The following is an 11,650-nucleotide window of genomic DNA, read 5'->3' on the forward strand; positions in this document are numbered from 1 at the left end:
GAGAACAAAACCCGACATGAATAAAATCCACAAAAAACCCACCCACTGACTGGTGTGTATATGTCAGAGAGAGAGAGAGAGAGAGAGAGAGAGAGAGAGATGACCTCAGCATTTCTCCATGTGCTCGGACGTAGATTTATCACATCACAATAATCACTTCAACACTCAACTCTGAAACACTGCTCCTGAGGTCTCGTCTCATTGCTCTGCACGTCCCCTTGTCCACTTCCCCATTTCAATGGTATGTGAAGGGGAATGTGATGATGCTCAGACAGCACACACTGACCCTCACTACAACCTCTTCTCACACACAGTCATTATAGTTTTGCAATTTTCATTTGATTTTGTTTTAATTTAGTAATTTTTTATTTCAGTTTAGAAGTCCATACGTAGCTTTAGTTTTATTTGGAAGAACTGACTAGTCATCATTTAGTGTTAGTTCTTCAGGTATTACACAGCGAGTAGGGTCTTCAAAGTTTATTTTACTGCCAGCATGTGGTACTGACCCAGTCCCATGCTGAGAGGAGAACAGAACGAACCCTGAGCTGATTTACAGAGAATTCTACTGAGGTTCATTGGAGTGTTTAAAAAAAAAATTACAGTTAAAATTATTTTTCACTCGTTTTGGTTCTCTCTCTCATATATATATATATATATATATATATATATATATATATATATATAAAATCATAACCCAGTAAATAACTGATTAGTGTGAAAGAAATGACCATGGAACTCAGCTTGACTGAACACACTTTATTTAACATTGACACAAGTGGATGTGGGGCTGTGCATGTTCAGCGCGCACACACACACACGTGTGTGTTTAAGTGTGGGTCTCCTGCACGTTATGGTGGAGCACTTGGTGATCCCACCCTGCAGTGGTCAACACGTCTGAGCCGCCTGGAGCCCAACACACACCACGCACAAAGTCCTGGTGTCTATTGTCTCTGTAACTGCACACACACACACACACACACACCATTAAAGTGTCTCTTCATCCAAAACACACCTGTAAATTGCGGTGTTTACTTCTGAGGCTGTGTTCCAAATGACTCCCTACTTCCTGCCCATGACAAACTTGTACACTATCTAGTGCACTAACAGAGGGGACATGATATTAGAGGGGTGTTAGAACAGCTGAGACTCACACAGGGTTGTGTGCGTGCGCGTGTGTGTGTGTGTGTGTGTTGCAACGGATGGGATGTGTTCACATGCGTCAGTCACCCTGGGAATAATCTGCTCACTTTCCTTGAGTTCTCTCACACACACACACACACACACACACACACACACACACACAGAGAGAGAGAGAAAGAGAGAGAGAGAGAGAGCATGGACTCACATCTCTCTGAGCTCTGTATTCATCACGGAGACGGTGCAGTCATCACTCACTGAGGCAAGGAGAGGAGAACTACACACACACACACAATATTGTAAATGGCATTAACAGTACAGTGAGTGATTTAAAGCCCACAGCATTTTCACCTCCTCTGGTTCTGAGGAGGTGCGCGCGCGTGTGTGTGTGTGTGTGTGTGTGAGAACACATGTACCTGTGTGAAGAGAAGGCGAGCTCCAACACTCTGCGTGTGTGTGTGCTCATCATCTGTGTGGGTCCTGCAGCCTGGAAATCTGTCACAGTTACCCTGCCCAACTCATCACCTACACACACACACACACACACACACACACACACACACACTGATGTGCAGGATTCACACACGCTGAACCACAGGAAGGTGTAGCTGTGCATTTGTACCGTAAGCAATGGTGCTGCTCTGATTCGGATGCCACACAACAGCAGTCACAGAACAGCTTGGAGAAACCACATCTAAAACACACACACACACACACACACACACACACACACACATATATTGGGCAGAATGGCACCATGAGACACGTACAACTGTGAGCATGAGAGAGAGAGTTAGAGTTACCCAGGCGAGAGGCAGGTTTGGGTTTTCTACGATCCCACAGCAACAATCTGCCATCCTGGGGGTGGGGCAGAAAGAGAGCGAGATTAACTCAGAGACACAGACAGCTTCGTCAGCACTGTGTATGCATATAAGGAGCTGATGAGGATGGTCACCTGAGCACAGGACAGGAACAGTGATTGGTCAGTCGGGCTGCAGGACACACAGCTCACTGCCTTAGAGTGCACTGAGAGAGAGAAAGAATTTACTTGCAAACATTCATATAAAACAAACAATGTTAGGTGATTCTCCTCCCGATTTTCTCCCTAATTTATTCACTGCCAGTTCCCACCCACCAGACAGGTATCTACCATCACACCCCAGCCACCAATCAGGGAGGTCGCAGGTCATCACGTGCTTCCTGAGGCATGTGACACCAGCTGACCACATCTTTTCAAACTGCTGCGACACTGAGGGCAGCGTAACTCACTCTCACACACACAAAACACGATCTGCCCACCTCCACACACAAGCTCAAAAGACACCCATGATTGGCAAGTACCACTGTGACTGACAGGTGAGGGAGAGTATGCCCCTCCTACTCTCAGCACAAACCAATTTTGCTCTCTTGGGCTCCTGAGTTCAACTCGTGACCTCCGGATGATGCGACGAGCACTTTGCAGTCGAGTCACTCAGGAGCCATTAGTTCTAATTAGAGCACCGATCTGATACACTACAAAAATCTGGATCGGATATTACAGAACAGAACCGAAAGGGATCAGATCGGATCAGAAATGGAGCCCAAAATATCAGAATTGTTTGTAGTAAAGCAGATTTAAGTTGATGACATGAACAAAAGATTAACGAAAACATTAACAACCACTACTTTGACAAAATATCTTCAATTTCATGTTACAGTTTACAGATCCATGGCTGCGGATGGCACTGAACTGTAGTTTGTTTTTCAAATAGTGGAATATCAGGGGATGGGAAAATGGCGACTCCCCACTTGGCACAGAGGAATGTGGGAGGAGTGACCCGCCCCTTTAACACCAAGAACACCACCAGCGTTCCCAGCAGCAGAAGCCTGCAGTGAGGGATTTCAGTTCAGTGGATGTTGTGTGTGTGTGTGTGTGTGTGTGTGTGTGTGTTGTTCTCATACCAGCTGTGTCGATTGTTGAAATATTTCACACTCAGACGCTTTTTTTGGGAAGGTTCACCTAATGTTTATGTTTGAGCCTCTTTATGAGACCTGATTCTATTTTGTGTTAAAAGTGAATTAATCACATTCCACTGAATGATGCAGCTCTTAACGACACCTCTAACCTTTATATCTAACATTCACAGGAAACTGAAGCCAGCACATGGGGGAGGGTCAGAGGGGTCAGAGATTAAAGGTCATGCTCTCACCATTGAAGGTGTTGATCACAGACTCCTGATTCAGATCCCACACTTTAACCCTGAAAACAGCAACACACACTTAGGAACTGTTGTACACACACACACTTGATCTCGATCTCTCTCTCACACACACACACACACACACACACCTGCAGTCCAAGCTGCCACTGACAATGTGGTGGGTGTCAGCCGCTGCACTGATCGTCGTGACGACATGATCATGTTCATGATGACTGAACCTGTTCACCAACAAACGCTCATCTTCAGCCAAATCCCACAATTCAACTGCACCTACACACACACACACACACACACAAAATCCACAAGGATATAGGGGAGACAGAGATACACACACACACACACACACACACACATCTATACCAGAGTCGGATCCTGTGATGATGGTTCTGTCCGTCAGCCACTTGACATCATTAAGCCCCGCCTCCGTCTGAAGCCCTGCCTTACAGAAGCCCTCATTGGGTGCCAGTTTTGAGTCCGAATAAATCCAAATAGAACCGAACCAACACCGACCCGTCAGACTAGAGGCACTGAGCAGGAACACACCATCTGAGAGAGAGAGAGAGTTTTGTGAAAAGTTCAATAACACACTGAAAACACACACACACACACACCCCTACCTCTGCGGTAGCGCGCGCACTCCAGGTGTCTCTCCATGCACGCGGGAGCGTTGGGGGGAATCCGCCAGCGGGGCTCCTGCAGCATCTCACTGTCTCTTTACACTCCACCAACCCTACACACACACACACACACTCCACCAACCCTACACACACACACACACACACACTCCACCAACCCTACACACACACACTCCACCAACCCTACACACACACACACTCCACCAACCCTACACACACACACACTCCACCAACCCTACACACACACACACTCCACCAACCCTACACACACACACACTCCACCAACCCTACACACACACACACTCCACCAACCCTACACACACACACACTCCACCAACCCTACACACACACACACACTCCACCAACCCTACACACACACACACACTCCACCAACCCTACACACACACACACACTCCACCAACCCTACACACACACACACACTCCACCAACCCTACACACACACACACACACTCCACCAACCCTACACACACACACACACTCCACCAACCCTACACACACACACACACTCCACCAACCCTACACACACACACACACTCCACCAACCCTACACACACACACACTCCACCAACCCTACACACACACACACTCCACCAACCCTACACACACACACACTCCAACCCTACACACACACACACTCCAACCCTACACACACACACACACTCCACCAACCCTACACACACACACACTCCACCAACCCTACACACACACACACTCCACCAACCCTACACACACACACACTCCACCAACCCTACACACACACACACTCCACCAACCCTACACACACACACTCCACCAACCCTACACACACACACACACACACACACACACACTCCACCAACCCTACACACACACACACTCCACCAACCCTACACACACACACACTCCACCAACCCTACACACACACACACTCCACCAACCCTACACACACACACACTCCACCAACCCTACACACACACACACTCCACCAACCCTACACACACACACACTCCACCAACCCTACACACACACACACTCCACCAACCCTACACACACACACTCCACCAACCCTACACACACACACACTCCACCAACCCTACACACACACACACTCCACCAACCCTACACACACACACACTCCACACACCTGGAAGCTGTGCTCACTCTGTGCACTGTGACTTCCTGATGCTCTCATCTGCACGCGCGCTATAACCCTGACTCTCAGGCCGAAGGGAAACTCAGCACGCAGATGAATGAACCCATGTGGAGCCGCACGCACGCGCTCATATTCATTTCCGCTTCCGGGTCTTTGCTGTCTGGGGATGATGTAATATCGTTTAATAGCCGCTAGGAGGCGGGGCTGAGCTCACTGCAGAAAGACTACCTGATCTTTTTTCTTCACTGATCAATAAATCAGTATTCAGATGTTGTTTTATTAAATAATTTATAATGTAATAAATAACATGTACAGAAATTAAAACAATTTTAGCTTGACTTCATAAATAAAACTCTGACATGAAGAGTGAAACAAAACCATTTAAAAGATTTAAAACTCCCTCATGGAGTTCTGTGTTGATGAAAGTAAGAATTTTTCAGTAAACGTTTAAAATCTCAAATAATCTTGCAGCTGGAACTGAGCTGAGGGCGCAGCGCCGCCTAGTGGACACTAAAACCCGGAAGTAGATTAAGTCCCGGATGTGTGAAGATAAAAGGATGAGATGCTCACTTTTCGCAGATTATTGTTCCCAAACTTTATCATGTTCATCGTTTATGAGAAAATAAAGAGCAGTTGCGGAATCTCACTTCTCTCTGCTTCCTGTGTTTCACTGTGCTGTTTCTCTCCTGTGTTTCACTGTGCTGTTTCTCCCCCTGTGTTTCACTGTGCTGTTTCTCTCCTGTGTTTCACTGTGCTGTTTCTCCCCCTGTGTTTCACTGTGCTGTTTCTCTCCTGTGTTTCACTGTGCTGTTTCTCTCCTGTGTTTCACTGTGCTGTTTCTCCCCCTGTGTTTCACTGTGCTGTTTCTCTCCTGTGTTTCACTGTGCTGTTTCTCTCCTGTGTTTCACTGTGCTGTTTCTCCCCCTGTGTTTCACTGTGCTGTTTCTCTCCTGTGTTTCACTGTGCTGTTTCTCTCCTGTGTTTCACTGTGCTGTTTCTCTCCTGTGTTTCACTGTGCTGTTTCTCCCCCTGTGTTTCACTGTGCTGTTTCTCTCCTGTGTTTCACTGTGCTGTTTCTCCCCCTGTGTTTCACTGTGCTGTTTCTCTCCTGTGTTTCACTGTGCTGTTTCTCCCCCTGTGTTTCACTGTGCTGTTTCTCCCCCTGTGTTTCACTGTGCTGTTTCTCTCCTGTGTTTCACTGTGCTGTTTCTCCCCCTGTGTTTCACTGTGCTGTTTCTCTCCTGTGTTTCACTGTGCTGTTTCTCTCCTGTGTTTCACTGTGCTGTTTCTCCCCCTGTGTTTCACTGTGCTGTTTCTCCCCCTGTGTTTCACTGTGCTGTTTCTCTCCTGTGTTTCACTGTGCTGTTTCTCCCCCTGTGTTTCACTGTGCTGTTTCTCTCCTGTGTTTCACTGTGCTGTTTCTCCCCCTGTGTTTCACTGTGCTGTTTCTCCCCCTGTGTTTCACTGTGCTGTTTCTCTCCTGTGTTTCACTGTGCTGTTTCTCTCCTGTGTTTCACTGTGCTGTTTCTCTCCTGTGTTTCACTGTGCTGTTTCTCCCCCTGTGTTTCACTGTGCTGTTTCTCCCCCTGTGTTTCACTGTGCTGTTTCTCCCCCTGTGTTTCACTGTGCTGTTTCTCCCCGTGTTTCACTGTGCTGTTTCTCTCCTGTGTTTCACTGTGCTGTTTCTCCCCGTGTTTCACTGTGCTGTTTCTCTCCTGTGTTTCACTGTGCTGTTTCTCTCCTGTGTTTCACTGTGCTGTTTCTCTCCTGTGTTTCACTGTGCTGTTTCTCCCCCTGTGTTTCACTGTGCTGTTTCTCTCCTGTGTTTCACTGTGCTGTTTCACTGTGCTGTTTCTCCCCGTGTTTCACTGTGCTGTTTCTCTCCTGTGTTTCACTGTGCTGTTTCTCTCCTGTGTTTCACTGTGCTGTTTCTCTCCTGTGTTTCACTGTGCTGTTTCTCCCCCTGTGTTTCACTGTGCTGTTTCTCTCCTGTGTTTCACTGTGCTGTTTCTCTCCTGTGTTTCACTGTGCTGTTTCTCTCCTGTGTTTCACTGTGCTGTTTCTCTCCTGTGTTTCACTGTGCTGTTTCTCTCCTGTGTTTCACTGTGCTGTTTCTCCCCCTGTGTTTCACTGTGCTGTTTCTCCCCCTGTGTTTCACTGTGCTGTTTCTCTCCTGTGTTTCACTGTGCTGTTTCTCCCCTGTGTTTCACTGTGCTGTTTCTCCCCGTGTTTCACTGTGCTGTTTCTCTCCTGTGTTTCACTGTGCTGTTTCTCTCCTGTGTTTCACTGTGCTGTTTCTCTCCTGTGTTTCACTGTGCTGTTTCTCCCCCTGTGTTTCACTGTGCTGTTTCTCTCCTGTGTTTCACTGTGCTGTTCTCCCCCTGTGTTTCACTGTGCTGTTTCTCCCCCTGTGTTTCACTGTGCTGTTTCTCCCCCTGTGTTTCACTGTGCTGTTTCTCCCCTGTGTTTCACTGTGCTGTTTCTCTCCTGTGTTTCACTGTGCTGTTTCTCTCCTGTGTTTCACTGTGCTGTTTCTCCCCCTGTGTTTCACTGTGCTGTTTCTCTCCTGTGTTTCACTGTGCTGTTTCTCTCCTGTGTTTCACTGTGCTGTTTCTCCCCTGTGTTTCACTGTGCTGTTTCTCTCCTGTGTTTCACTGTGCTGTTTCTCTCCTGTGTTTCACTGTGCTGTTTCTCTCCTGTGTTTCACTGTGCTGTTTCTCCCCTGTGTTCACTGTGCTGTTTCTCTCCTGTGTTTCACTGTGCTGTTTCTCCCCTGTGTTTCACTGTGCTGTTTCTCTCCTGTGTTTCACTGTGCTGTTTCTCCCCCTGTGTTTCACTGTGCTGTTTCTCCCCCTGTGTTTCACTGTGCTGTTTCTCTCCTGTGTTTCACTGTGCTGTTTCTCCCCTGTGTTTCACTGTGCTGTTTCTCTCCTGTGTTTCACTGTGCTGTTTCTCTCCTGTGTTTCACTGTGCTGTTTCTCCCCCTGTGTTTCACTGTGCTGTTTCTCCCCTGTGTTTCACTGTGCTGTTTCTCTCCTGTGTTTCACTGTGCTGTTTCTCCCCCTGTGTTTCACTGTGCTGTTTCTCTCCTGTGTTTCACTGTGCTGTTTCTCCCCTGTGTTTCACTGTGCTGTTTCTCCCCTGTGTTTCACTGTGCTGTTTCTCTCCTGTGTTTCACTGTGCTGTTTCTCTCCTGTGTTTCACTGTGCTGTTTCTCTCCTGTGTTTCACTGTGCTGTTTCTCCCCTGTGTTTCACTGTGCTGTTTCTCCCCCTGTGTTTCACTGTGCTGTTTCTCCCCTGTGTTTCACTGTGCTGTTTCTCCCCGTGTTTCACTGTGCTGTTTCTCTCCTGTGTTTCACTGTGCTGTTTCTCCCCGTGTTTCACTGTGCTGTTTCTCTCCTGTGTTTCACTGTGCTGTTTCTCTCCTGTGTTTCACTGTGCTGTTTCTCTCCTGTGTTTCACTGTGCTGTTTCTCCCCTGTGTTTCACTGTGCTGTTTCTCTCCTGTGTTTCACTGTGCTGTTTCACTGTGCTGTTTCTCCCCGTGTTTCACTGTGCTGTTTCTCTCCTGTGTTTCACTGTGCTGTTTCTCTCCTGTGTTTCACTGTGCTGTTTCTCCCCTGTGTTTCACTGTGCTGTTTCTCCCCTGTGTTTCACTGTGCTGTTTCTCTCTGTGTTTCACTGTGCTGTTTCTCTCCTGTGTTTCACTGTGCTGTTTCTCTCCTGTGTTCACTGTGCTGTTTCTCTCCTGTGTTTCACTGTGCTGTTTCTCTCCTGTGTTTCACTGTGCTGTTTCTCCCCCTGTGTTTCACTGTGCTGTTTCTCTCCTGTGTTTCACTGTGCTGTTTCTCTCCTGTGTTTCACTGTGCTGTTTCTCCCTGTGTTTCACTGTGCTGTTTCTCCCTCCTGTGTATGTGTTTCACTGTGCTGTTTCTCTCCTGTGTTTCACTGTGCTGTTTCTCTCCCTGTGTTTCACTGTGCTGTTTCTCCCCTGTGTTTCACTGTGCTGTTTCTCTCCTGTGTTTCACTGTGCTGTTTCTCTCCCCTGTGTTTCACTGTGCTGTTTCTCCCTGTGTTTCACTGTGCTGTTTCTCTCCTGTGTTTCACTGTGCTGTTTCTCCCCCTGTGTTTCACTGTGCTGTTTCTCTCCTGTGTTTCACTGTGCTGTTTCTCCCGTGTTTCTACTGTGCTGTTTCTCTCCTGTGTTTCTACTGTGCTGTTTCTCTCCTGTGTTTCACTGTGCTGTTTCTCCCCCTGTGTTTCACTGTGCTGGTTTCTCTCCCTGTGTTTCAGACTGTGCTGTTTCTCTCCGTGTTTCACTGTGCTGTTTCTCTCCTGTGTTTCACTGTGCTGTTTCTCCTCCTGTGTTTCACTGTGCTGTTTCTCTCCTGTGTTCACTGTGCTGTTTTCCTGTCCTGTTCTCCTGTGTTTCACTGTGCTGTTTCTCCCTGTGTTTCACTGTGCTGTTTCTCCCTCCTGTGTTTCACTGTGCTGTTTCTCCCCTGTGTTTCACTGTGCTGTTTCTCCCCTGTGTTTCACTGTGCTGTTTCTCCCCTGTGTTTCACTGTGCTGTTTCTCTCCTGTGTTTCACTGTGCTGTTTCTCTCCTGTGTTTCACTGTGCTGTTTCTCTCTGTGTTTCACTGTGCTGTTTCTCCCCCTGTGTTTCACTGTGCTGTTTCTCCCCCTGTGTTTCACTGTGCTGTTTCTCTCCTGTGTTTCACTGTGCTGTTTCTCTCCTGTGTTTCACTGTGCTGTTTCTCTCCTGTGTTTCACTGTGCTGTTTCTCTCCTGTGTTTCACTGTGCTGTTTCTCCCCTGTGTTTCACTGTGCTGTTTCTCCCCTGTGTTTCACTGTGCTGTTTCTCCCCTGTGTTTCACTGTGCTGTTTCTCTCCTGTGTTTCACTGTGCTGTTTCTCCCCTGTGTTTCACTGTGCTGTTTCTCCCTGTGTTTCACTGTGCTGTTTCTCCCCCTGTGTTTCACTGTGCTGTTTCTCTCCTGTGTTTCACTGTGCTGTTTCTCCCCTGTGTTTCACTGTGCTGTTTCTCTCCTGTGTTTCACTGTGCTGTTTCTCCCCTGTGTTTCACTGTGCTGTTTCTCTCCTGTGTTTCACTGTGCTGTTTCTCTCCTGTGTATTCACTGTGCTGTTTCTCCCCCTGTGTTTCACTGTGCTGTTTCTCCCCTGTGTTTCACTGTGCTGTTTCTCTCCTGTGTTTCACTGTGCTGTTTCTTCTCTCCTGTGTTTCACTGTGCTGTTTCTCTCCTGTGTTTCACTGTGCTGTTTCTCTCCTGTGTTTCACTGTGCTGTTCTCTCCTGTGTTTCACTGTGCTGTTTCTCCCCCTGTGTTTCACTGTGCTGTTTCTCCCCTGTGTTTCACTGTGCTGTTTCTCCTCCTGTGTTTCACTGTGCTGTTTCTCCCTGTGTTTCACTGTGCTGTTTCTCCCCCTGTGTTTCACTGTGCTGTTTCTCTCCTGTGTTTCACTGTGCTGTTTCTCCCCCTGTGTTTCACTGTGCTGTTTCTCCCCCTGTGTTTCACTGTGCTGTTTCTCCCCTGTGTTTCACTGTGCTGTTTCTCTCCTGTGTTTTCACTGTGCTGTTTCTCCTGTGTTTCACTGTGCTGTTTCTCTCCTGTGTTTCACTGTGCTGTTTCTCCCCTGTGTTTCACTGTGCTGTTTCTCCCCTGTGTTTCACTGTGCTGTTCTCTCCTGTGTTTCACTGTGCTGTTTCTCTCCTGTGTTTCACTGTGCTGTTTCTCCCCCTGGTTTCACTGTGCTGTTTCTCCCCTGTGTTTCACTGTGCTGTTTCTCCCCCTGTGTTTCACTGTGCTGTTTCTCCCCCTGTGTTTCACTGTGCTGTTTCTCTCCCCTGTGTTTCACTGTGCTGTTTCTCTCCTGTGTTTCACTGTGCTGTTTCTCTCCTGTGTTTCACTGTGCTGTTTCTCCCCCTGTGTTTCACTGTGCTGTTTCTCTCCCTGTGTTTCACTGTGCTGTTTCTCCCCCTGTGTTTCACTGTGCTGTTCTCTCTGTGCTGTTTCTCCCCTGTGTTTCACTGTGCTGTTTCTCTCCTGTGTTTCACTGTGCTGTTTCTCTCCTGTGTTTCACTGTGCTGTTTCTCCTCCTGTGTTTCACTGTGCTGTTTCTCACCCTGTGTTTCACTGTGCTGTTTCTCTCCCTGTGTTTCACTGTGCTGTTTCTCTCCCTGTGTTTCACTGTGCTGTTTCTCTCCTGTGTTTCACTGTGCTGTTTCTCTCCTGTGTTTCACTGTGCTGTTTCTCCACTGTGTTTCACTGTGCTGTTTCTACCCCCTGTGTTTCACTGTGCTGTTTCTCCCCCTGTGTTTCACTGTGCTGTTTCTCCCCTGTGTTTCACTGTGCTGTTTCTCCCCCTGTGTTTCACTGTGCTGTTTCTCCCCTGTGTTTCACTGTGCTGTTTCTCCCCTGGTGATTCACTGTGCTGTTTCTCCCCTGTGTTTCACTGTGCTGTTTCTCTCCTGTGTTTCACTGTGCTGTTTCTCCCCCTGTGTTT

At 47.8% G+C, this 11,650-nt stretch overlaps 1 protein-coding gene across 1 annotated transcript; it reads right to left on the bottom strand.

Moving 5' to 3' along the window:
* Positions 1-741: 741 nt before the first annotated feature.
* wdr77 (WD repeat domain 77) lies at positions 742-4,191 on the bottom strand. Its single transcript, XM_060909929.1, has 10 exons — positions 3,956-4,191; positions 3,699-3,884; positions 3,467-3,608; positions 3,327-3,376; positions 2,093-2,163; positions 1,941-1,995; positions 1,760-1,831; positions 1,554-1,662; positions 1,346-1,414; positions 742-956 (listed from the first exon to the last, which is right to left on the bottom strand). Exons 1-10 carry the CDS (start codon positions 4,038-4,040, stop codon positions 827-829), a joined length of 969 nt encoding a protein of 322 aa, XP_060765912.1. The 5' UTR covers positions 4,041-4,191; the 3' UTR covers positions 742-826.
* Positions 4,192-11,650: the final 7,459 nt, after the last annotated feature.

Source organism: Neoarius graeffei, chromosome 26 (genome assembly GCF_027579695.1).
Source record: "Neoarius graeffei isolate fNeoGra1 chromosome 26, fNeoGra1.pri, whole genome shotgun sequence".
Taxonomy (NCBI): Eukaryota; Metazoa; Chordata; class Actinopteri; order Siluriformes; family Ariidae; genus Neoarius; species Neoarius graeffei.